The sequence below is a fragment of the Leuciscus leuciscus genome, assembly GCF_965113295.1.
Source record: "Leuciscus leuciscus genome assembly, chromosome: 22".
Lineage (NCBI taxonomy): Eukaryota > Metazoa > Chordata > Actinopteri > Cypriniformes > Leuciscidae > Leuciscus > Leuciscus leuciscus.
The window spans coordinates 16,805,162-16,831,205 of NC_138746.1; the positions used below are offsets into that span (position 1 = coordinate 16,805,162).

A 26,044-nucleotide genomic window follows, 5' to 3' on the forward strand; every position below is an offset into this window, starting at 1 on the left:
CTATAAATGGGCAGTGTTGAATTTACCCTCTTCAGTGCACATAGGGTGAATTCAGGTTTGGAATGATGTGTAAATGATGAAAGATTTTTCATTTGGGGGCGAACTATCCATTTATAAATAGCTTTGACCAAATAACAGAAGAGTCTTTGGTATGTAAAAAAAAAAAAAAAGAAAGAACGAAAAACGACACCAAACAGAGTTAACTTCAGTCGATTTTTACTTTTACTTTTAGCCATCAACCATCAATCATCAATTATGGATGCTTTTCTTGTAACATATAAAGGTAACCTCCAGAGGGCCCCAAAACTTTTTTATTTTATTGTCTCTTTTTTTATGGTCTCTGGCCTTGTATCGTTCAGGGGTTTTCTAATACAGGTTATGTACAATGCATTTCTGTATTCTGTAAAATAGGTTGCATCGCTTCCGGTTCTGTTTTTTTGAACGTGCTTCGTTAAATATAAAGTGGTTCCCTTTCGAAATTCGAGCGCTCCGTCGACAAAGAAGACTCAATTCAGCTTCCAGACAGACACGAGGCGTGCTTCTTGTGCCTGGGACCTGCCCATGCCAAGATAGCGCTTGACGGGCCCAGCTGTCAGCACTGCGAGGATATGACAGTCGAGGTGCCGTGCTCAAGGCTCTCTATCATGCTGAGCGCTGTTTCTGCTGCGCCTCCACTTCCTCCTCCTGCTTCTGTCGAGCCGTGGGACAGGAAGCAACGGCAGTCGCGCTCATGAGCCACAACCCTCAGTCTCTGCTCTCTTATGCTGAGGACAGTCTTCATCCCCTTGCAGCTCACTCCAGGAAGAGGACGCTTTTCACAGTGAGGTGAGCAAATGGCCACTCAACCTGCCGATGCTGAGCTGTTGCAAAAAAGCAGTGGAGGAGCTAGACCTGAATTGGTCAGCTCCCAAGGAGCCATCAAAGAACCGCCTGGATGAGTGGTTTCTGCAGTCGGGCCGCCGAGCTGCTGCCTTCCAGAGACCAGCACCTTTCTTCCTGGAGGTGCATGATGAGATCTCCCTGTCACTGCACCCCCCAACTGCAACATGGGTAGCTTAGTGGATTTGAACCACCACCTATACCTCACCCTTACTGAGATGATAGACTCAGAGAAGATGGCTCTGCTGGATGCCCCTGTGAGTCCCCAATGTCTCTTTGGCGACGCCGTGGGGATGTTCTCTGAGAGGTTCTTGGAGGCTCAGAAGCAGTCCAAGGCCATGAGCCACTTCCTGCACAGACACACTGGAGCCCATCTGTTTCACACTCAGTTAGGAATTGACAGTGGCGAGCCATTTTGAGTAAACACGAGTCATTGCAGCCCTTTTAGCGGTTTTCGAATGCATGCCTTGCTCTGCCGGCTGTGTCACCTTGGGTACTGAATATGATAGAAAAACGCTATACGCTCCAGTTAACAAGCAGGCCGTCCGGGTTTGCAGGAGCAGGAGGAGTTGGTGCTCTGGACAGAGATACATTCACTTCTTGCCAAACAAGCAATAGAGGTGGTCAAATTCTAGACCCAAGACCGTTGCATTGCATACTATCAAAGCACTCTTTCAGGATAACCACAATGAAGCAGATCCTCACGCATGTTCAGCCTGGGGAGTGGTTCATATTGGTGGATCTAAAGGATGCTTATTTTCATGGACAGGTGTGCAGATGGCATGTCATAAACCACTTGGAGCTGATGACAGTTTAGCCCTGCTCTATTTTCTCCTGTATGTTCCGAATCACCACATTCTCCTCCATATGGACAACATGGCGGTGGTGGAATATCTCAATCACCAAGGTGGTGTGCAGTCTTGCGCATTGCAGAGATTGGTGGAATATCAACTGTCCAGAGGGGGTGTAGCCCACGGGGAGTGGAGGCTGCATCTGCATTCCTCCAGTCTGCTTACCTAACTTTTCAGTGGAAATATTCTAAGGCAATGATTGCCCAGCACCACGTTACATAGAGTATAGCTCCACCCATCACGAGCGCTTGATCGGCATTGATCAGTAATTTTTACGTGTTTACTTGCTCAATGCATAGGGCTTCAGTATTCCAGGAGAAAGAGGTTTCCCCATTATGTCAGCTACTGATGCAATGTCTCGTTCCTTTCCACGCGTCCCATCTCCACCCGCTTAGGATGGGAGGGAATGATCCCCAGAAGGCACAGGTAATCCGGAGCCTGTTCGGAGAAGCGGAGATTGATTAGTTTGCGTCGGAAGAGGACACACACTGCCCGCTGTTCTTATCCTGAACATACGCTCCCTTGGAAGGGGTTGCCCTGTCGAGCCGCTGGACCAGAAAGCGCAAATATGCTTTTCCTCCAGTCAGAGCCCTCCCGCTTTTGCTGAACAAGGTCAAGATGGAGCTGGAGATGTTGCTTACACTATCTTATACTTAAAGTGTATGTGGCCGCTATTGCATCATTTCATGCTCAGGTGGACCAATGTTTGGTTGTGAGGCATAAGTTAGTGACAGGATTTTTTAACAGAGTGAGGCGGTTAAACCCCCTTTTTCTTTCTATGAAGCCTGTTTGGGACTTGCCGTTAGTTCTGAGGTAGTCTCACATAGCCAGACCTTCAGACTGATGGCAGAATCCATTAAATTATTAATTCAAGGACGTTGTGTAGGTTCACTGCAACAATGGAGCCGCGAACTTCACATACTTTTGAAAATCCAGCATTTAGTGGATCCTGGTAAGCGCTCATTGTCACAGTTGTAAACACAACGGCTTTCTTCTTTCACGATGGGTTTTGGCGTCACGGCATTTGTTTCCATACAGACCTGTGGAAAGCGCGTGGAAGACCTGCAAGCTTTGTCCGTTAAACCCACTTGTCTGGAGTTCAGAGGGGATGACTGTGTGGTGAGGCTGAGGCCTAGGCATGTTTATGTGCCTACGGTGCTTACAACGCCTTTTATGGTCCAAGTTATAACACTGCAGGCATTTGCCGCGGAGGAGTTAGAGAGGACACAAAAACAGAGGACAGAGGACACAAAAACATTGCTGCTGTGTCCTGTACACACATTGTGCATATACAGTACATTAAACGCTCCAGCCAGTTTTGTTTGTCAGAGCAGCTCTTTATTTATTCTGGAGGCCGCACCGATCTGCTAGTTTTAAAACAGAGACTATCTCACTAGATTGTGGAGGCGATTGCTTTGACTTACAAAGGTTAGACTTTCCCATTTGGGTTCTGGGCCCACTCCACTAGAGGCTTGCCGTCCTCGTGGGCTTGGGCACGAGGTATATATATTCAGGACATTTGTCTGGCCGCAAGTTGGGCTTCTCATTTGCTAGGTTTTAAAATGTTTTATAATTTATTTGCTAGGTTTTATGTTCAGTTAAAGCCTGTCTTTGATATGCTGCTGTTTGGTTTCTATTGTGACTTTTACGTGCTTTGTCGCTGGGAAGTCACTGTAACATGACAGGATGTTACACAATCCCCATAGCGTCAGCTACAGACGCAATGTCAAGAGAAATGATCTCGAGAGAAAATGTCTCTGGTTACCTAACTTTTTTGTCGCAAGATTCTAAGGCAATGATGGCCCTGCGCCATGCTATATGGCAGGGGTTCCCAAACTTTTTCGTTCTAGGACCCACCTAGACAAGTATAATCAATCTCAAGACCCACTTGCACTGGTGCTACCAACTTTATCAGTGGGTCGCACCAGCATGATTTGGTCGCACATTTTTTTTTCTACATGCAATGGGATTAATCAATGCATGCTTGATGGTCTTAATCTGCATTCCCTAGTTTTGCACTGATGTAAAAAGACTGACAGTGACAAGCCTTCATGTTAGCAAAATATTTTAAACTTTTAACTCTTAAAAAAACTTTTAAAAACATGTATGTTCTTTAATGTTTGATTATAATTTTACCGTCTTCACATAGGGATGGGAAATGATAAGATTTTATCAATAATAATAATGCCACTGACGATTCTGATTATCGATCCAATTCTTTAACGATTCTCTTATCGATTCTTGATAGCACAGTGTGGAAAAATGTAGTCATATGGTTTTCAAAAAAAAACAAGGGGTTTTATTTATTTTAAAGCTTGAGTAAGCAAACTGTACTTTTTATGTAATTTATGTAATAAATAGAACTTTATTGTAAAGTGTTACTGATTCAAACGTCTCCTGAGTTCACTGTTGGAAAGATCAGTTGTCCATTCATTAAAATGAATCGTTCAAAGGAGCCATTAGTTCACGAATTGGACATGTCGTGCGCGTTGTGTCATTATCCCAGTAGTTAGGACATAGACATCCAAGATTTGTGTCAACACAGAAAACATTTCATCACTGGATAGTTTTTTTTTCGTTTAATTAAAGTGTTGTTTTATGTCAGCTGAATGTCTGGGACGCTTTTCAGAGAAGATAAGGCAACAACTTATTTAGCACAATTCACACCCAGCGGTAATTGAGGAAGAAAAAAAAAATCTCCGAATGCTCCACATGAAACTTTGGTCTTCCGACCTTTTACCACCATGTCGATTTATTTTGATTAATATGTGCGAGGAGAGAGAGCAAGACAGCGCTTAGTTTGGAGACGGTGAAGTCTTTTTTACACTTTCGCCTGGCTCCGAAGAGAGAGAGTGCGTGCGCGCGACCGAGTACTCTCTCTGCTCGTTCTTTCAGTTAAACATGCACTGTGACTTTGTCACAAGCGCAGCAGTTCATCTACATTACTCAGCGATCAAATAACACTTTGGCGGGCGCTAAAACTCATAGTCGTTTGGTCATTAATCGGACTGGTTTTGTTTCACTCATCGTAACGTAAATTTAGCTGCAGCTAAGTGCCTTTGTGCGACCCACCTTTTCTCACTGTGTGACCCACAGTTTGAAAACCACTGCTATATGGCATATGGCTACACTGATCACGAGCGCTTGATCGGCATTGGTCAGTAATTATGATTCGCTCAATTCAATAGGCCTTTGTATATTCTAGAAAGAGGTTTCCCCATAGTGTCAGCAACTGACGCAATGTCTCGTTCATTTCATCGCTTCCTATCCTCGCGTCTCAGCCCCAACCCATTAGGAAGTGAGGGAAGGATGCAAGGAAAGAAAATGAGGACGGAGGAATCAAAGGAAATCTTATTTGTATTTTGGAACATTCTTGATCACTTAAGCTTCACTTCAAAGCGTCATCAGATGCGCTCAAGGGAAATGCCCTTTTGTGTTGTTGAAATTTGGTCATTTAAAAATTCATTATAATTTTTGAAATTTGGTAATTTCAAGGAAGATGTCCTGTTGAAATATGTGAGATGAAAGGTTTATTTAAACGGAAAATATTTGTGATTATTGTGACAGATGTGAAGGGGGAGGAGAATTTATGTGTGTTAGGTTTTTCGACAAGAAAGAATTCCGCACAGTATACATCTGTGCATCCTTGCTCATAGCTCTGCTGAAAGCTTCCTCAATCCTTGTTCCTCGCTTCTTCGCTGTGCAATTAGATAATTGAGATGTAATTTCTTTGATCGGTTTCTGGGTCACAGGCTGGAGGATGGAGGAACGAGGAAACAAGGAAGCATCAATTTGAGTATTGAGAAGCACCCTGCAAGTGTTTAGGGTGCCATTTGGGACAGGGCCTAGCCTATATGAACTAGCAATCTTGTCAGTGGCAATAATTAGTTCAAATAATTAGCTCAAATATTTCTCAAAGTACACCTGTTGATACAAATAAATGTTTTCTTGCATCTGCAAAGACATATTTAAAAACAACAGCAACAACAACAACTGTGCTTTCCTTGTGTGAATAGCTTACAACTTTAGGAATAGGTATCAAATGACTGGACATGATAAAGCTTTAAATATTTTAGCTGTGATTTTTGGGGTATTGCCTTTAATCTGAAAGTCATGTGAACCAACTGGTGTACAAAACTAGGGGAATGTCAAAGGGAGAAGACAAATAGTGCTTTCCCACCCACCACCTCACTCACACCCGTGCTGACCTTAGCCACCTCTTGGTGTTCTTCCCCCAGATGTCTTAAGTCTTAAATCCTATTAGTCAAGGTTTCTCAGAGCCATTAAATGTAATTTTCCCTATTTCTATGGATTGCTTCATCATTTAAGTGAGCTGAGAGAGTATATGCCCAAAAGTCACTCTGCTATATACATATATCATTCTAATTTCTCAACATATTAAAATTAAAAGAAGAAAAAAGTGCAACAGTGTAAGCAGAATAATTTTTCATCAAATCTTATATTACAATATAAAAAATAATATATTTTTGTAATAGATCCTTAGTAGCTTAATAAATGCACACATTTCTACATAAAACGGTTTCTGAGCACATCTCAGAATTCAACCGACAACCAAGCTGACATGGTACATGCCTAACATGACAAAGTCTAATCTTGTTCTCTTCCAGTGTGTCACCTCACTCTCAGCCACCTCAAACTCAAGCCCCACTGCAAATCATCCATGGCAAGGCCAACCTTCCAGTCATGACCCTGCTTTCATGTGAACAAATAAAAAAACGGAAGTTTAGCAGTAGGGTTTTAGGTTGAATCAACTGGGGCTTGATTTTTCAACCATGCTTTTGGGGCCGTTTTATCACTTAGCTTGGCTAATTTTGAGATTTACTTCCTCTTGTTTTGTATTTGATATGGCAAGATGAACAGATGTGTTTTTGCAATTTTTCTATATCCTTTCTAAGGGGACAGATCTGAACAAAGAGACTATATAAAATACAGTAGGCATTTATAGGATGTTTGCCAGTCCTTGGTTATTTTATGCTAACTTTGCTTTAATTAATTTAAAGAAGTGAAATTTGAATGTAAATATCAAAATACACGTTTCAATTTAGTATCTCTATAACAGTGAGTTGCTCTTATTGCCTAACCTAATAAATGGCATGGTGTTAATTGTAGGAGGAATTCACTTCAACTCAAAATTAGCAAGGTGTCAAGGGGAGTTTTTATTTTTGATCTTGATTTTCGTAAATAAGATGTCAATGAGGTGCTTCATTGAAACCACAGCAAAGAGGAGCGCATCAGAAAAAGCTATCACCAATAAAAAAAGACTGAATTCGTTTTTTTTACAACTTTTAAAGGGGCACAGTTTTGTCTCTGTGTTTTACTGTAGGGTTGGCACTTCTACAGATGGGACGGTAGCTGGCAAGTATTTGTTTATAAACCCTACTTGTTTGGGTACAATACTTGAACTAACTTCTATTCAGCAAACAGTGTGAATCCATGCAAAGCCTTTTCCCAAAGTCCTTTTGAAGGCGACAGCCCATTGAAGGAGGAGGAGAGAGGGATTAGCGTCTTCAGCAGCAGTGCATTTCCGAGGGAGCTGATTAGCTCGCCATTCATTGTTAAATCGAGCAAAGGAAGGCCCTAGAGGACTGAAAAGAGCCAAATAGGTGGGCCTGGAATAAAACATCCACAGGAAGCCCAACACAGGCTACATGAAATTTTCCCAACATTTTTTTTTTCTCCCGAGATGGTGGCATGAAAAAGGAGATTAGCATACAAAATTAGATGCTAGATGATTTGTGGGGCGACTTGGTTCATGTTTTCCCTCTGTCTCAACAAAGTTAATTAAACTAGTCTTAAACAGTAAAGAAACATCCAGGCGCAAAAGCATTGGGAGTGCTTTGAGGATTACCGAGACAGAAAAGGAGGCATTTGTGAAGAAGAAATTGAGAGAGGCGTGAAGGAAGGAAGACTATAATTAAATCCTCTCTCTCATTGTCTATCTGCCCTAGGGTTATGTGACATCAAGCTAAAGAATAAAGAAAGAAAAGGGTTATATATGCCCAAGACAAAGAAATCATTAGGTCTGACCAACAGTCTACGGTAAATAATTTAATTTTACAATGTGTGGAACTGGGATTTACGATATGGTCTTTAATTTTTTTACACTTAAAATGTCATTATTATTATTATGAAGCACATTTATTTCTGAGTAAAATAAATAAGCAGAGGATGTTTTGCTACACAAACAACAAGTGGCTCAGTTAATTCAGATGCATTCATCTGACCTAAATGAATGAAAACATTAAAAGATGATACCTATTACATAATTTTAATTATGAAAGCAAAGTAAAAAAAACAAAAACACATAGAAAGAAACTATCATAGAAAAAACAGCACTATAGTATCTGTGCAATAAATTAACAATATACAAAGTGCTTCCTCTTATTTACAGTTCATATACAGTATCAGGGTAAATCTATTATCAGAATGCTAAAAACAGGCAAGAAAACATTAGGCAAGCAATGATTCTGATGGCAGCTGGAGAAGTGTCCCGAATCGTGTATTCAAAACTCCTTTAAAAATGATCTTTCCAATAAATTATCCATCAAAGTACATCACTGTTGGTGAATGAAAAGGTTATTCACAGTCTATTGTGCTATATATTGGTTAGATGCGGTGTTCAGTGCTATCCTACAATGTATACAGGAGTAATTTTGAATTGCTTAGGTGAAATAATACAGATCAAATATGTATCAGCTCTGGAAGGTGTCCATTAAAGCATTCAGATGGACCTTTGAGCTCATTTCATTCTCAAGCTCAGGGTGTATTGTAGACAAAAACATCTGCTTAACTTCTAGACCACCGTAGCGAACAGTTCAGGACATCTCTAGTGCTTCTTCTTCAACCTATAGCTTTTCCTGCGGCTGGCACTATCGTTCGTGACCCGTTTGGCCCTCTTCACACAATAGTACTTTGTGACCGTTTTGCGGCACTGCTCGCATTTTACAGCGCAACACCAGTGGAACTTGCAGTTGCAGCTGGACACGGTCTCGGCCCTGCGTTCCTCCACAGCCAGGCCGCACTCTCCGCACAGTCGCTTGCAGCTTCGCTTCTCCCACTTGCTCAGATTCTTGCCCTTCCTCAAGCACTCACGGCCCTCGGTGCCCGGCAAGCCCAGAGTGCGGTTCTCCAAGCAGTAGTCGGGGGAATCCTCCAAGTGCACCAGCTCTTTACGCGAGATGGAGCTGAAGGTCTCGGCGATCGCTCCGCGGCTGGCTGCGCTGTTCCCCGCGCCACGCAGCAGGTCCACCTTCACGGCCCTGTGATACTTCTCCTTTAGGTAGTTGCCCACCTCGCGAAACTCGGGCAACTGCAGCCAGCAGGTCTGAGTGGTGCAGCTGCCAGACACTCCATGGCACTTGCACGTCCTCTGCATGGTTCCTTTCACTGCCTGGTTGAAGAGAGGATCTCACGTTAAAGAACGCACTCATTCATGCATTCTAGAGGCAAATGTTCATGTTTCAAAACATTCTAATTAGGATTGAACTCATCAGTCGAAATATACAATGCGCTCTTTATAGGCACCCTATACATCCACTTAAACAAGCAGAAGGAAACTCTGAGTTAAGAGGAAGTGGTTCAAAGTTCAAGTCTGGGGATTTCTCTTTTCTTGGTGGTCGTACAAGAATTCCTGACTTCGGCTGAAACAAACAGCTGTCCTTAAAAAAGGAACGCCTCTTTTCTCATTCACTCGGCGCAAGACGCAGAATCAGGGTTTCACATCGAGCTAGATTGTTAGGCGCAGGAAAGGGGTGTATTTATTTTGCATAGCCATTGTCAACATGTTTTCTGTCATAGGCAGACCCAGTGGCAAGTCCATTGAGGAGGAAGTGAAAAAGAATTCTTTCACATTTTTTCAGTTACAATGATGCTCCAGGTGCCAATGAATTGACAAAACCTGCAGACGGGGCACAGACAGGATAAACAAAGAGCACTTGAGCCACATGGCTGTGATCCCCGTGGCTCTCTCAAGTACAACAAAGACCAACATAAATGTAAGATCCTTATTGCAAGAATAAAACTAAACACTTATTTGGGAAGCAACAGAATACAGAACCTTTGCAATGTGCGGACCCCTAGGTCGTCTAATTAAGCTTGCACCACTGATCCCAAGAATCTCAAGTTAAGGCCTCGTCATAAAGGACATTCACAGGCTGTAAATAGGCCCTTCTGGTACAGCGCACACTATTGGGAGAACGAGTGGCACCTTGCTTATGGGGCCGTGAATGAAACTCTTGGGTGGTAAGCTATCATTAGAAGCACTGAAAAATGATTCAAAAGCCACTCTGCGAGCTGTTGGTGGCCAACAGACATGCCTGAAATTTAGGCCCCAGCCAGCACAGATGACTTCATATACCTTGCGTCCTACTTCGTTGTTGTGCAGGTTCATGGCGGCTCGTGCGTCCTGTCCGGTTTCCAGTGCATCCACAAACTGCTTGGAGATCACCTCTCCGAATCCTACGTTATCGCTGCAGCCTCCCCATAGCCATCCCTGACCACCTGAGATGACAACAGAATGTTTTTGCTAGACAAAATTGAACATTTCTACTTATGTGACATCTAATTTTTTGAAATTCCTTTGAAAACAATATTGATTACCAGTAATGTTTTTTTCCACTTGTCCATCTTTTTCCTTAAAAACTAAGAGTGGGGCCAATTATTGGAGAATTTAAGAGCGAAAATTTGAAGCTTATGTATAATTATATTTATTCACTTCAAAAGTAGGGCTTAGTAAGATTTTTTTTTTTTTTTTTTTTTATCAATACAGCAAGTATTGATTTTTTTAAAAGTATTTTTGTATTTAAATAATAAAATAATACTAAATACTTATTAAATATTAAATAATTATATATACGTATTAATATTAAATTAATACTTGCTATAAATTGTATTGTATAAATACTATTTAAATAATTCAGCAAGGATGCATTAAATGCTGTTCTTGTAGTGTAGAACAGTAGTGTATATATAAAAGCACTTACATTAATGGGATAGTTCACCCAAAAATTCTGGCATTAATTTCTCACCCTCATGTCGTTCCAAACCGGTAAGACTTTCGTTCATCTTCGGAACACAAATGAAGTTATTTTAATGAAATCTGAGAGTGCTTCCTGTCCCTCCATAGACAGCTACGCAACTGATGCACCAAAAAGTTCATAAAGAGATTGTAAAACTAATCCATATGAATTGAGAAGTTTAGTCCAAATTTCCTGAAGATCACATTAAATGATGAAACACTGATCAGCGAACATAAACAGAAGCTCAACCGAATCTGCCTGATGCACGAGAGCAAACCTCATTGGTTCTTGCGGAAACTCAAACGTTCTGCATAACACGAGAATGAACCTCACTGGTTCTCACACGTCAAGCGAACATGCTTGATCTTCCGTTTACCACAACTGATGTGCGAGTTGATGAATGTTTATATGTGAATAAAAGCCTCAATTTAATCTGTTCATCTTATAAAGCGATCGTGTCTCTTCAGAAAAATTGGACTAACCGCTCAATTCATATGGATTAGTTTTACTTCATGAAGTTTTGAAGCCTCAAAGTAATGCGTAGCCGTCAATGGAGGGACAGAGAGCTCTCAGATTCCATCAAAACTATCTTCATTTGTGTTCCGAAGATGAACAAATGTCTTACGGGTTTGGAACAGCATCAGGTTAAGTCATTAATGACAGAATTTACATTTTTAGGTGAACTATCCCTTTAATTCTTCTGTTAAAACTTGTTTTATTTGAACTGTGATGTTGTTCTCATCATTTCTAGAGTTGTTGTAGGGTTTTAGCTATTAGATTCTCATGGGAACAAAGTTGTAAAACTGAATATAACATTACAGAAAAAAAAAAGGTAGGTAAGTGATTGTCTACATTAAAATGATGTTAACATGCTTAACCCAGAACATTGACTTTCCATCTATGTTGAGACGTAGTTTATCACCTCGCTGGCCGTTCCTGGTGTCATCACATCCGCAGTTATCAAAGTCACCGAGGCTGCAGTTCCTGGTGAGGGTATACATGACTCCAGCAGAGCTGATGGCGTGGAAAAACGCTGTTTCTCTGTTTGCTGTGATTAGAAACAACATTGAAATTAATATTCTGTGCAAATGCCATTTTATTTATCTGGTCTATGAAATACAATGTTCTATGTATGCTGGTCAAACACTACTGCATGTCATTTTTACTAACATCCTGAACACCATAAATCATGATTTACTCAGATGCTCAGCATCTATCTCAGTAGGGATGGCTTTTGACTCTTATTTCCCATGCATCAAACAGAGAGTAGCGCTGTTGGTCTACTCTCATATACATGTATTGTCGGTCTGGGGTCGGCACTGGACTGCGACAGGTCCCCTCTTTGGCACTTAAGGAATGCTTAATGAAAGGAGTCTGAAGCAAACCTTTGACCCACACCCTTTGACTTGAGAGGGCGTCCATTTCACTCACTCATTCTGATGCACAATATCCCCTTGGTGGCTTTTCTACTTGCCTATTAACAGACCGGGTTTAATTGACTCAAGAATGCAGTGTTTTCAGGCACATCAACATTGGGAGACGCTTCTCTATGGTTTAAACAGGATCAATGTGTTTGTTTTAAGAGCTGTTTCTGTGATTGATACAGATGGGCTTTGAGTCACTAAACACACAGTATACATAACACACACTTGCACTTTTATTCTATTAAAATGTATGCATTTTTAAAGATCTGAAAGCACAATATATATAAAACGATCATCAACAGAGGTCATAGTTCTCACCGCTTCTGAGTCCACTGTGGGTGGAGAGCTGAAGAGCCCTCTCCGGGCAGTTCCAGCGGTCCCACGCAAACTGATACTTGCACTCTTCAATCCCACTTTGAGCTCCTGCGGCCACACTACTGGAGTAGATCAAGTAGGCCTGAAACAATGCAAACCACACAAAAAGATTTGGGATGAAATACACACTCACTATGAAGTGGTTACAAAAAAAACTCACTAAAACTAATGATACTTTTTTTTTTTTATTCTCAGCATGCACAATTCATATATAAATGCACCTGTATGTTAATTTAATAAATTATTATATTTAAAAGTTGCTGTGGAACAATTGTGAAATATTTAATTCATTTAAAACTTTTATATAATTCCTCAAAATTATTATTATAGATATCATGGAGTCATTTTCATGCTTTTTAATTTTTTAGATAACACTTTACAATAAGGTTTCATTTGTTTACATCATTTAAGTTAATTTTTTAACATGAACTAACGCTAAACAGTTCTTCTACAGCATTTATTAATCTTAGTTAATGTTAACATTTACTAATGTATCATTCAAATCAAAAGTTGTGTCTGGTAACATTAGTTAATGCACTGTGAAATAACATGAACAAACAATTAACAATTGTTATTTTATTAACCAACATTAACAAATAATAAATGCAGTAAAAAGTATATGCATCATAGTAAGTTAATTAATACATTAATTAATGTTAACAAATTAGTATTTATAGTTAAGTGTTACCTAAAAATGTAAAAAGCACGAAAATGGCCTCATAGTCTATAATAATAATTATATTAAAGTTTTAAATATGTTAATGTATGAATGTAAATATTTCCCTATGGTTCCACAGTGGTCTAAAATATATGTTTATTATATGTTTAAAAAAAAGAGCACCAAAACGACACATTAGAGTAGGTTAATTGTTTTGTGTGTGTGTTTTTTTTTATTTAATTTTTTTTATGTATTTGTTTTTTCTTCTTTTTTGTTCCACAATGGTACAAACTCAGAGATTGATCAGAAATGCACACAAAAAGTAAACAAAAAGGGTCTATGTGACTGTGAAACTGTGGTTCATACAATCTAATATGTCTCAAGTGGTTTAGAAGAGACAGCACCACAAGTGCTCTCACGGGCGGCTGGGTTGCTAATGATGACCACCCACCAAAGGCCCCTTCCCTTGCCACTCAGTAAAAAGTCCTCACAACTTCACATTGTGAATGAGCTGAAGTGTGTGAAAGCTATATGGTCCAGTCCACCCCAAGCAGCAAGTAATACCTAATCCACAAAGATACATGTTCAAGAAATACAGCACCCGAGGTGGTGTGCGAATCGTTTTCATTTGCCACTTGCTTGCATTGTGATCATAGGGTCACCGTCAAACATTAACCACCCAAATCCATAAATGATTTTGACATTTTGAAGTTTCTCTCTCCTTGTAAAGATCAGCAAAGCAGATCAAAAGATGTTGGCTTACCTTTGGGCCAGTCATCAGGAAATTATTCACTGACCTGGAAGATAGAGCAGCCTATTAAGTCAGATGACCCAAAACTTGCATGTTCCCATTGAAATTACAAGTAACACTTCAAATTGATAAAACATCATTTTTGAACATTTTAAAATAAGTTTATCTAATTACAAATAGGCATAGGCTACTGCTCTTAAAAGTACATTTTCAAATGGAAATTGTGTGTGTCATATATATATATATATATATATAACATCACAATGTAAGTTAAAAAAAAGAACATAGCTTCATAGCTTCTCCTCATGCATGCTAACCAATGAAACGAGGCTCAAAGTTTCTTTATCGGGAACATAACAAAACACCGATCAGTTGAAGTCTCTGTTTCACCCGATTTTTTAATCCAGAGATTAGCACAGCATGTAAACGTTCGATATATAAAATCATTTAATTAATCAATCGCCTGCCTAAAATAAAATAAAACGCGGAACTCACCAACTGCAGCAAGACTTCATGTGAGCCATCAGGATGAAAGCGTAATAATAAAACTCCAAATGCATGAACATCCTGAGAGAGAGAGGACTGGCAGACTTATCTTCACCTTGGAAAGCAGAGGGGTCTGCAAGAGCTCTATATAACCTACATCCAGAATTCAGAGGCTGGGGGTCTCATGTGTGAGCCAAGGGGGTTCTGAAATGGAGCTCCTCTCATCCCAACAAGAGATTATCTACTTAATTAAAGATTTTCCCTTTTCTTACTCGTTCAGCCAATCAGAACTATTGTACCAGAGAGAGATTGAAATGATCAAAAGGGCACCCTGGGCTCCTCCAGGACAAATAGCTGGGAAGAGCTCCCTGTGTGCTAACAGTTGGAGTGAATTAATATGAAATCAGGATGGCATCTCTAAGGTTGTGCCTTAAAACTCAATTTCAAGAGCAGCATGAAAGGGACTGATAGCATAGGCGTAATTCTATGGGGGGACAGGGGGACACGTCCCCCCCAATATTCAAAGAAGGACAATTTGTCCCCCCCAATATTTGATCATACTGTATGATTATGCGGGCAATATCGATGTGATTGCAAATATGTCTTTCTTTCCAGCTCCGAAAATATAAAATCCCGGCCGGTCCATTTCCCAAATCCATTCGACTGGCCTTACACTATACAATAACAAAACCTATTTCTCCTGAAATCCATGTCATGTTTTCCCTATACCTTTAGTAGCTCGTGCACCGTCAGTGAGTTAGGAAAAAACCAAACAGAAGAAGAGTTAGGAGCGCGAAATCTGACAGAGCAGGTGACGGCGGTGTCGTCTCACATGGTGAAATCTCATATGGCAGGTGACGGCGGTGTCCTCGCAGAGAAACCGAAGTACAGTTGTAAATTTATGTTTCCATTTATGGGTATTGCCAGAGTTTTTCCTGCATAAAGAATTATAAGGCGGCTGCCTCCGTCAAATTTCGTGCCGCCTCCGGCTCTCGACAAAACTCGGACAGACAGTCACATGGTCAGATACACTTTCCCCACCGTGATGGTTCTGTTGCGGTTATAAAAATATTTAAAATAATCTAATTTAATACAGTTATAATTTTTCAATGTAAATTATTTAATTTGATTGGTAACAGCCTAGTGTCTTATTATTTTAATTGGATATATTTATCAAATTTAAGAATTTGAAATGAAAGATGGAGCATACAGTTAATAAAATTAGGGGGGAAAATGCCCTTTATAAAGGTACAAAAAACTATTCTGAGTGTTTTCAAACAGTGATGTAATGAAAAATTGACAATTTTAAGTTTGAAGGGAGTAAAGCCTCTGTTTAGGCTATTAAGGAAATATAATTTTGCCAAAAGAAGAACTTTTATTTTAAATAAATGTTCATTTTAAATCAGCATGTCAGTGTGATATGTTACCATATTATCATGCTTAACACTAAGAATTTGAATAATTGTAATGTGATGATCAGATGCAGATATCTAAATCAGAGAATATCATAGGTTCGGGCGGTTTGCGGGTGGATTATTTATTTTTAACAGTGGATTCGGGTGACTCAAAGTGCACCAGATTAATGAATTTACCTTTAAAATTAAAAAAAAATTCTTCCGGGGGAGCATGCCCCCGGACCCCCCTAGAGGTACCAAGTACACAGCTGTCCCCCCCAATGTGTGATTGACAATTTCGCCCTTGACTGATAGGCTACAGTATGTGGTTGATAACGCTCAGGGATTACTGACATTATCTACTGGATCAAACGACAAATGTTATTTGTAGCGTTCACAGGAATTTATAGGCTTATAAGCAAGTTAAATTCAAACTTATGAATAGAGTTTTTAGATCCGCTGAAATCCCGTTAAATGCACAGAAAGGCTGATAAATTCAATTTCAGTAAAACAGTTTAAAAAATAAATGCGCAGGACAGGGGCTAACTTTTTGGGTTTAGCCTGACTGCGTTAAAAGTTTATATATATATATATATATATATATATATATATTATTATTATTATGTTTTAAAACGGCACATTTAAAATGTAGCTATCCATGAGCGCGAGGAGTTGAATTAAAAGATAAACAGCTGGAATTAACATAGATATAAGGAGGATAATCGACACAATCGTGTTTGCGTTTTTCAGGAGGACTTCATAACTCTTTTTAAATTGTTCTTTTACCTTTTCTCTCAGTTTAGTCCTTAGTTGACGCTTCATGACCTTTAGGTTCAGCTTCTTTGACGTCCGCGTATCTTCTCTTGTGCAAATTAGGATTAGGAAAGTTATTTGGGAGATTCCAGAGGGATGTTTTTGGATTAGGCTTTGAAAGGCTTTCATATGAAGCAAAGCGAATTTGCCACTATATTCTAAATCCACTGTTTGAATGCGAGTATTAATGTAATCAATGAATGTTAAACTAAATATATATGGCCTGTTCATGATTGTAAAATTATGTTGCAATGACAGTTTTACTTCAAATCTTATATGCATACATTTATTTAGTGGTTTTAGCATGTGCTCGCAAGTTTTTTTTTTCCTTTTTCCCCATAGATGAAATATAAATAAAACTACAGTACCAACCAACATGTTTAGTATCAGTTTTCACATTACAATTTTAATAGGTTAACTATTTTCCATAGAAAATCATTATTTTATGTTAAAACATGTTTCAGGAAGTTTATGCAGCGCTATCAGACAGACATTTTCGCGCACGGGTGAACGTTTCATTCATTGGATGAATCGCAATGAATAAGCTATAGCCTATTAACTTTTTTTTGTCTTAAAATTTACTTCCATTTATCATAAATGATTAATGAGTGTACAACATGGTCGGTGTGCCAAAAGAAAGTTCGTTGAGACAACATTTTCAGACATACACACATTTTATTCAATTAAGAAAAGATTAATATTGATTCATAACAAAACTCACGGTACAACTCGTAAAACTCTCCCACTTATAGAAATTTTGGTTTATGGTACATGAAACAACATTCCTTGAAAATGTGCCCATTAAGGCTCCCAGACATCAAAGGTCACTGTATAAATAATTGAGCTGTAAAATATAGCCAATTTGTGTCTTCTTCCTAAACATGGATGAATGTTTTAAATATCGCATTTGGTGAGAATATTTTTCTTATATTTGGAGAAATCTAACAACCTATCAAACATTTATGAGAAGGAATATCTGTAGGTTGTAATTCATTCATCACAGAAGAGCCAAGAAAAGAGCCCTTCCCGAATGATACATCTGATTTAAAACTTCATTAGTTTATAACAATTCTTCTGATGCGATACATCATTTTTGCATTTTCAATTTTGAGTCTAACCCAAAATCTCCCTATTCTATAAGGCAAAGGGCAAGATACTATCTGATGAAGACAATTAAATATTCCAATCCTTGGATTATATAATAAGGACAAATAAATGTCCTGTAATAAATCTGCTAGAATAAATGCACCTTAATACATTTACCTCAACAGATACATTTCTTTCAAAATATTTTCTGGCTAAATATTTTCCACAATACTTGAAATAGTCATTTGGTGCTTCAGTGTATTTAATTAGAAAAGTGGTCACCATATTCCTGGTCACATTTGCCAGGTACTCTTTTACAGGACCAAAAGAGGCCATGGAAACCAGATAGAGAGCTATGCAATATGGAAAATGAAATACAAATTTCAGATGATTTGCTCATTTCACTTGAGGAAATTCCTCATTATAAACATCACTGATCAGAAGACATTTGCACTGGCATGTAGAATAATTTATTTAAATAATAATAATGTGAATAAATATGATCAATAATGCCAGTAAGATGTATTTACATGTATAGGCATACTGTCAGAACTAACAAAACTATTCGAAACAGAACTTATCACTGATGATGTGTTGTGCATACTGTTGGGTGTATCACCTAAGAAAATGTAGTGGCAATATATTAATAGCTTAACTTAATTTTACAGCTTGCATAGCTCTCTGGAATGATCTTTTTTTATAATCAGAACTGTAACTGCTAAGTCAGAGAAACCTATTCATGAGAGGGGCTGTAATGAGGCACATGGCTGTTTAACTAGTGAAGTACCGTCTCTTGCCTCTTGAGGCAGACTGAGACATAATTATCCTCCCAATCTATGGCCTTTACCATCTCCAAAAATAATCCCCCACAGTCATGAAAAGGAAAGAATTCTTAAGAACACATATTAGTCCAACACACTCTAGAGCTTCTTATTTCATATGAGAGTGTATATAGATCAATCTTCATTGCACACTAAGAAATGCTTTTGTATATGTTGGCTTATAACTTTTTTTTTGTTTGTTTTATTTGTTTTTGATATGTAATGATCAAATCAACCACTTTTGTGGCTGCCATCACCGGTGCGTTGAACGCGGGCTATGATGGTCTCATGAGTTACCCTCTTGCAATCCTTGGCCAGCCCAAAGAAGCACATAATATCGATAAACGCTTTGGTCAGGTTCAGCCGACTGCCAAACTCACTTGTAGCATAATCATGGGGGAATGTGTGATGATAGTTGTGAAATCCTTCACCTGAAATTAAATTGCATATTTAAAAGTTTATTTAAAGTTTATAAATTCAAATAAATTCTGTTCTTTCTATTAAAAAAAAAAAAAAAAAAAAAAAAAAACGTATCACGGTTTCCACAAAAAAATTAAGCAGCACAACTGTTTTTAACATAGATAATAATAAAAAAATGTTTTTCAGCATATTAGAATGATTTCTGAAGGATCATGTACAGTGTTGGGGGTAGTTACACATTACAAGTAACCTGAGTTACGTAATCAGATTACTTTTTAAGGTAACAAGTAACACATTACTTTTAAATTCACAACAAAATATCTGAGATTCTTTTTTCAGATAAGTAACGCAAGTTAATTTGTTTTCCCGTTTATCGACCTCTACTGTACAGGCATTTGAATTTGAATTTGCATTTCCTTCAGTCTGAGGCATATTCATTTCACTTGGTGTGAAAGGACCTTTACATTTGCCAAAAATAGAACTTTTTGCTATTAAAAAACAAAACAAGCAAGCCCAGCCTAGGTGAGAAAAAGTATCTTCCCCATAAAAAGTCAAGCAATTAGTTACCTTTCCAGGGAGTAATGCAATAATTATAATAACTTTCCCCAGCACTGATCATGTGACACTGAAGACTACAGTAATGGCTGCTGAAAAATCAGCTTTGCCATCACAGGAATACATTACATTTTAAAACACATTCAAATAGAAAACAGTTATTTTAAATAGCAATAATATTTTACAATATTAAGGTCTTTACTGTCATTTTAATTAAATAAAAGCAGCCTTGGTGAGCAGAAGAGACTTCTTAAAAACAAATATTACTGACCACCAACTTTTGAATGGTACATGCTGTTGCTGTTTGGTTTACTTGTGCATTCAAATACAATAGCCTGTACTTTTTTATGTGATTGAATGTGTCTGTATGGCTTTAATAATATGAATAATACTTAATATATACTATTCATATATTTTATTTTAAAAAAACATAAAGCAACTTAACTGCTTCCATATTTTTACATATATATTAATAAGTAAATGTGCAAACAAGAAAAATAAGTAAATGTGCAAACTTTAAAAAAAAGTTATTAATTAATAAATTATGAATGAATGATTGAATGAATATTAAGCTGGAAAAGAAAAGACATTGTTCTTACCAATGGCACTGAAGGCAACAAACTTGTTCTCTCTGGGATTGATGTTGTTGTCATAGGGCCTCATTCCCCACATGTGAGCTGCACTGTTGACCAGCCAGGTCGCATTAAGGACCACAGTGTATCTCAACAGACAAGGGACAAAGTAACTGTTCAAAAAACTCTCTTCCCAAAAGTACCAAGGTACAAGCATGGGGAAGAGAAAGCACATCACCACCACAGATAACTTGTAATGCCTAGGGACAGAGAAATGTAAGATATTCAAAACAAACATTCCGATTGCTATTCTTCTACTGTATGTAACAGATTTTCTGAATTAACAATAGCTGTTAAACATCAGCTAGACCACAACACGCAGTTTGAAATGCTGACTAACCAGTTATTCTTCCATTATCTGATCTGGCATAACACATTCTTAAACCCTTATCGAAAAGCCTGGCACTTTTTCTGTTGGACGTCATTCAAAGTGATGGAAAGGGATATTGATTATTCCACACTAGCTAGTGCCAAATATGTGGCCTGGTTCAGATGGGCACTAATGACGGGGTCACAGAGGTGTAGTGAAAATCACCCAGTAAATACTGATTAAATTATTCAGCGCTATTGTATCAGATTTAGGGTCCGATTTACTAACAGCTTGCACCAGAACAAACCGTCTTTTGATGTTAAAAAACGACTGTCAGGATTTACAAAGACACGCAGTGAAACATTTGCGATGAAAATGTGTGGACAGAGGAATTTTGGGATTTGCACTCTCACGCTAATTTGCCCTGTTTAGTAAATCTGGCCCATAGTGTTCATCAATTGAACCAGTTTTGAGTTTATCCAAATATATAAATCAAAACAGAAGATTTTTAAAAGCTAAAATAAAGCATCATTAAAGGTATAGCGGAGGATGTTCCTAAAACATCCTAAAATTTCTTATCTAAAATTTGGAAAGATCCTCCGCTATACCTTTAAATTATATTATTATAAAGAGGAAAACATTTTATGAAGAACGTATTTGTAATTTTTTCAGTGATAATTATGTCAATACAAAGGTAGTGTATGTACTCCACTGTTAAAAAGTTTGAGGTCGGTAAGAAGACATAGTTTCTCTGTATTTATTGGATTAAAAATACATTAAAATAGTAATTGAGAAATGTTATTACATTTTTTTCTATTGTGTCATGTTTTAAAATGTAATTTATTCCTGTGATGGTAAAGCTGAATTACTCCAGTCTTCAGTGTAACATGATGCTTCAGAAATCATTCTAATATGCTAATTTCTTGTCATTATACTTTTTTTCTTTTTTTTTTAGAATACTTTGATGAATAGAAAGTTCAATAGAACAGCTTTTATTTAAAATATAAACCTTGGTCTAATTCTAAAGGTCTTTACTGACCCCAAACTTTTGAACTTTAGGTGATAAGATTTATAAAAGTGAATCGGAAGCGTCACATTTTCTTACTGACCTTCTCTGAAACATTACAACCCAATCTGCTTTAAGGTCAGTGAGCTCCAGCTTGCGTCCTTTCGCAATAACTTCCGGGTGTTTGCGGACCAGCAACCAGCCGATGTGAGCAAAGAAGAATCCTCTGTGGGCATTGTGTGGGTCCGCATCAGTCTCAGAAAACTTGTGGTGGGCACGATGATCTCTGGCCCACTCATAGACATCATTCTAACAGGATATAAGTATACATCAGTGAATGAAAGCTACAAAAGGAAAAATAAACCTATCCAGCAAGTATAAGTTGTACTTTTATCCAAAGTGACTTACGGTCCACATTTTACAGGGACAATCTCAGGTGAACGTCCTGGGGTTAATTGCTTTGCTCAAAAGGCACAATGGTGATCGTTCGGCTCTTGTGGGGTTTGAACCTACTAGCCCAGATCTTTAACCACTACGCCCTACCACCTCCATCTGAGCTGCATTCACATTGCATTATTTAATGTGGAATATGGTTTTATTCACTTAAAAATGCTTTACCTGAAAAGCCATAGAGTTTGCAACCGCTAGGAAGATTCGTAATGGCAATGAGGCTTTGTAGGACCTGTGGCTCCAAAGGCGATGGGCACCGGCGGTTATTCCAAGAGCACTTACCATGAAACACACTCCCGCTGTCACATTAAGAGAGAAAACAGAAAAGAATGTTTAAAAACACATTAGCCTGAACTTCACACAGATTCTATAATGTGTAACGGTGTGTGCCCTTGATTCGTTCTATGAGAGGACAGAATGTCTCGCTGTGTGTTGTCAGACCAGGCTGCAAGGGATGTGGGATAACAGGCCACAGACTGTGAAGAAGGCCACACTGTTATGACCCCGCTCAATTTACAATGGAGTGCTTATTTCAACAGCAATTGTTCTTTGTTCGTCAGGGTGCAATATTATGCGTTGCTGTGATGCCAAAAATCTACACAACAGTGCAGCCCAGTTCAGATTTTGGTTGGATTTCAAGTTACTCACGGGACTGTCTCGCTATCACTCAAGCACACTTACAATGTTTTTAACATTGTTCTACACAACAAATTTAGCTGAGACATAGTGGCCTGACTTTCACTTTTGGATAAAGTATGACACATTAATGATAATATCTAAGAATAGTAATCACAACTTTAAATCTGAAACAGAATAAATTCACCTGCTTGGCACAAAAAGAAGGGGGAACCAGGGAGTGTTTTTCCGTTTAACCCGTTATGCATGAGGTATAGGGGTTAAAAACTATCACATATGACCACCAGCCTCCTGTGAGGTGACAGCAGACATTGTGAGGATGTATAAAAATATAAAAGATTTACAGGACTATTCTGAGCTAAGAAAGTAAGATTACATGTCTGATTTATCATTTGATTTGTAATCATGTTAATGGATGTTAAATGACAGAACTGAGATCATCCAAATCAACAGATTTTCATGTTTAATTTGACATAAAATCCACACTAATATATCAATTTCCAAAGCACATCTACTGTACACATATAGCACAAAATAGACTTTTACTGAACATAATTGTGAAAGTAACTTTACTTTTTTTAATTATCAGCCTATTTGTCTTAACATAGTTTATTTCTATGTTTTTTCCTGATTGTATTAACAGTTTTGAATTAAATCGTAGGCTATTCTTTGTTTAAATGAGAGTTATGTGGGGATGGTGATGGGGATGGCATTGTAAATATTTACAGCCTATTTATATTAGTAGGCTACATTTGATTATCACAATAAATTAAGGCACTCAATTTAAAATATCCATATTTGCTTGTGTTTGGCTGTAGGTTGTAACAATAGCACTAACATTGCATTGGTTTAAATAATTTAGAGATAAATGTTAGATGTTTTAGCAAACAAAGATAGGAAAATTATAAGCCTGAGATGCATGAAAACTCAGACAGATCATCTATACATTATCATTAGGCCATATATAGGCCATAATAGAAACGTAATAAACACAGGAACAGGTTGCTATTACAAACCTAAAAAATAAACAGTCAGTTCAATTACAGAGTCAAAATAAGCGCAACATACTCACTCCATATGAGTGTTAAAAAAGAGACAGATGGAAGAAGCTTCAATCCATAAAGAGCTCCTACGTGCAATAGAGTCATTAATAAAACGTTTCTCCATACGATTTGTAGTGGAGATTTCGGGCCCTGTTTCTCCTCATAAGCATCATCATAAACATCCTCTGTCGTCGTCGTCGTCGTTTCGGCCATTGCTTTCATGCTCGTTACAGTCTCCTGCGAAGAGAACGAATCGATTATATTTTCACGACCGTTGGCAAAGAAGAACCATCTACCATTTCAATAAACTTACTATTATTTTAAAAGACAAATCCCTTAAACCATTCATACAATGCATTCAATTCTGCGCAAAATGGGTGTGACTTCTGTCACAAAAAAAGGCACGCGATGAGATAAACGCGCATTCACGCAGCTGTTACGCGCTTACCTTGTTTCCGATACAACTGTAAAAAAAAATATCGCAATTTGATTGATGCGAGCAGGTTCTCACGTCGAGTGAATGAATTTTTTGCGTGTCTAAGCCTCTGATTTCGTTTAAAATGATGCAATTGGGCGAGGCTGAAAGGATGCCATCCAGCCCTGCCAGTTTCATTGGTTGCTCGGTTATCTGATGTTCATGATGTGGACGCCATGAACGCTGGTTTTCTGATAGCCAACACCTCTGCTGTTTAATCTCACTGTGTGATACAGATCAGGTCACAACAAAGCTTGTGCTTTTTAATGCCCACGAGTAAATTAGGAAATGCAGGTCTTTGCATTTCTAGCTCAAAGATAAGCTATTTCCTATCAATATGGCTTTTTTGCCAAAACAATGTTTTTATTACCAGCGACTTATATGTTATGGGCATCTGTTGAGTTAGAATTGCTATTATGTGTACATACATATATGTATGCACATACATTTGTCACTGTTTCAATGTAATACTTTCTGCATATAAATAGTCTATCGGTAGCCTAAATGTGGTGACATTGAAGAACTTTAACATCCATGGAACTTTTTCATTGCACAAAATGCTCTTTATTTTGGAAAAAGTTTCAGTTCTTTTAAGATCTCTTCACTGAAAGGTTCTCTCGGGAACCCAAAATGGTTGTTCTGCATCACTGTGAAAACCTGCTTTTGGAACTGCTTTTTTGGAGTACAGTAAGCCTTACAACGCTAAAATACAAATAGGTTTGTATATGTAACTGTGATTGAATGCAAACATTTAAATATTCTCCTAGAATAAGAGATTATTTTGTTGCAAGTTTAGCCCTATTGGTAAACATAAGCCATTTTCCAACCTCTATGTTTCTAACATTTCGTTCCTCTAAAGAAGAGCTACTCGTGCTAAAACAGTTAAGGTTTCCTCAAGAGAGGAACTACTGATCTTTATGTGCTCTAATTTCAAAATGTACTGCTGAACACATTACTGTAATTGAATGGGATTGTATTTTGCACTCATATTAACTGTGACATAGGCTACTGCACAAAACGGCTTAGCCTTGTGAATCTGGTCAAAAATCAACCATTTACATAATGTTTTCTCGATCAGTGCACTTATTATTTTGCCTAGTTCAGTAAGTGATTTTGTTGTTAGCATGCTTCAAATCATCAGCCCTTCTCAGTCACACATCATTGTGCCATACTCCATGTCTAAACTAAAAGAGAAAGAGCGTGGCACGTGAAAATGGCCACTACGGCACATATTTGTGCTTGTCAATGTCATAGGCTATGTTTATTCTGTGGTTCAAACTTTCTGTTAATGCTTAAGGAATGTGTCCAATTGTCACAACTAATCATACTTACCATCAAAAATCCTGAGTAAATACAGGTTTGTCTTACATGTACATATTCATGTATGTATAGCAAGCACTACACAAGATGGAGGGATGACGCAATAGTACCCCCTAGTGATAATGCAAGGGGCCTGCTAGTATTTTATATATATGTGCGCTAGCATCACTGAGATACTATTATAGTTTCTATTAATATATTCATTTATTTTTTCCATTTTAATGTTTGTTAAAGTTTCAGTAATTTTTTATTTTCGTCGTTTTTATTAGTTTTTTTTAATATGTCTACCATTTTTATTCCAGTTTAAGAACTATGATAGGTCAATATGTGGCTGAGATACGACTATTTGAAAATCTGGAATCTGAGGGTGCAAAAAAATCAAAACATTGAGAAAAATCACCTTTAAAGTTGTCCCTTATGTTTGCGATTGTGCTGCATTCACTCACAAAAATAAATGTTTTATATATTTACGGTAGGAAATGTACTAAATATCTTCATGGAACATGATCTTTACTTAATATCCTAATGATTTTTGCCAAAAAAGGAAAATCGATGATTTTGACCCATACAATGTTTGGCTATTGCCACAAATATACCCGTGTGACAAGTGACTGGTTTTGT

General features: G+C 38.0%; 2 protein-coding genes and 1 long non-coding RNA gene across 4 annotated transcripts; 1 reads left to right on the plus strand and 2 right to left on the minus strand.

The window, feature by feature from the left end:
* Positions 1–6,905: 6,905 nt before the first annotated feature.
* On the minus strand, positions 6,906–14,542 carry wnt8b (wingless-type MMTV integration site family, member 8b; the record flags this gene model as incomplete). The annotated part of the gene is made up of 6 exons (XM_082153158.1): positions 6,906–9,141; positions 10,108–10,250; positions 11,691–11,816; positions 12,511–12,649; positions 13,989–14,022; positions 14,472–14,542. The coding sequence occupies 6 exons, from the start codon at positions 14,540–14,542 to the stop codon at positions 8,578–8,580; spliced, it is 1,077 nt and encodes a 358-aa protein (XP_082009284.1). The 3' UTR covers positions 6,906–8,577.
* Positions 14,543–14,800: 258 nt separating this feature from the next.
* On the plus strand, positions 14,801–18,243 carry LOC309486065. The gene is made up of 2 exons (XR_014201374.1): positions 14,801–14,940; positions 16,179–18,243. It is a non-coding gene; the product is annotated as an uncharacterized lncRNA (long non-coding RNA).
* scdb (stearoyl-CoA desaturase b) lies at positions 17,325–24,239 on the minus strand. 2 transcript variants are annotated; one of them, XM_082153156.1, is made up of 6 exons: positions 24,077–24,239; positions 23,658–23,865; positions 22,118–22,248; positions 21,603–21,808; positions 20,151–20,383; positions 17,325–19,007 (listed from the first exon to the last, which is right to left on the minus strand). In XM_082153156.1, the coding sequence occupies exons 2-6, from the start codon at positions 23,848–23,850 to the stop codon at positions 18,808–18,810; spliced, it is 963 nt and encodes a 320-aa protein (XP_082009282.1). In that variant the 5' UTR covers positions 23,851–23,865; positions 24,077–24,239; the 3' UTR covers positions 17,325–18,807. The 2 variants fall into 2 exon arrangements, with proteins under 2 accessions (XP_082009282.1, XP_082009283.1); XM_082153157.1 differs by lacking the exon at positions 24,077–24,239 and adding an exon at positions 23,942–24,067.
* Between the last annotated feature and the right edge of the window lie 1,805 nt (positions 24,240–26,044).

What these genes read in the sequence shown, in the direction of transcription:
- scdb (XM_082153157.1), bottom strand. Translation starts at nt 23,986, where the DNA reads ATGCATTGTATGAATGGTTTAAGGGATTTGTCTTTTAAAATAATA. An exon ending in ATTTGTCTTTTAAAATAATA is followed by an intron (nt 23,866 to 23,941) that starts GTAAGTTTATTG and finishes TTCTCTTCGCAG; the next exon opens with GAGACTGTAACGAGCATGAA. An exon ending in GTTGTAATGTTTCAGAGAAG is followed by an intron (nt 20,384 to 21,602) that starts GTCAGTAAGAAA and finishes CTCTGTCCCTAG; the next exon opens with GCATTACAAGTTATCTGTGG.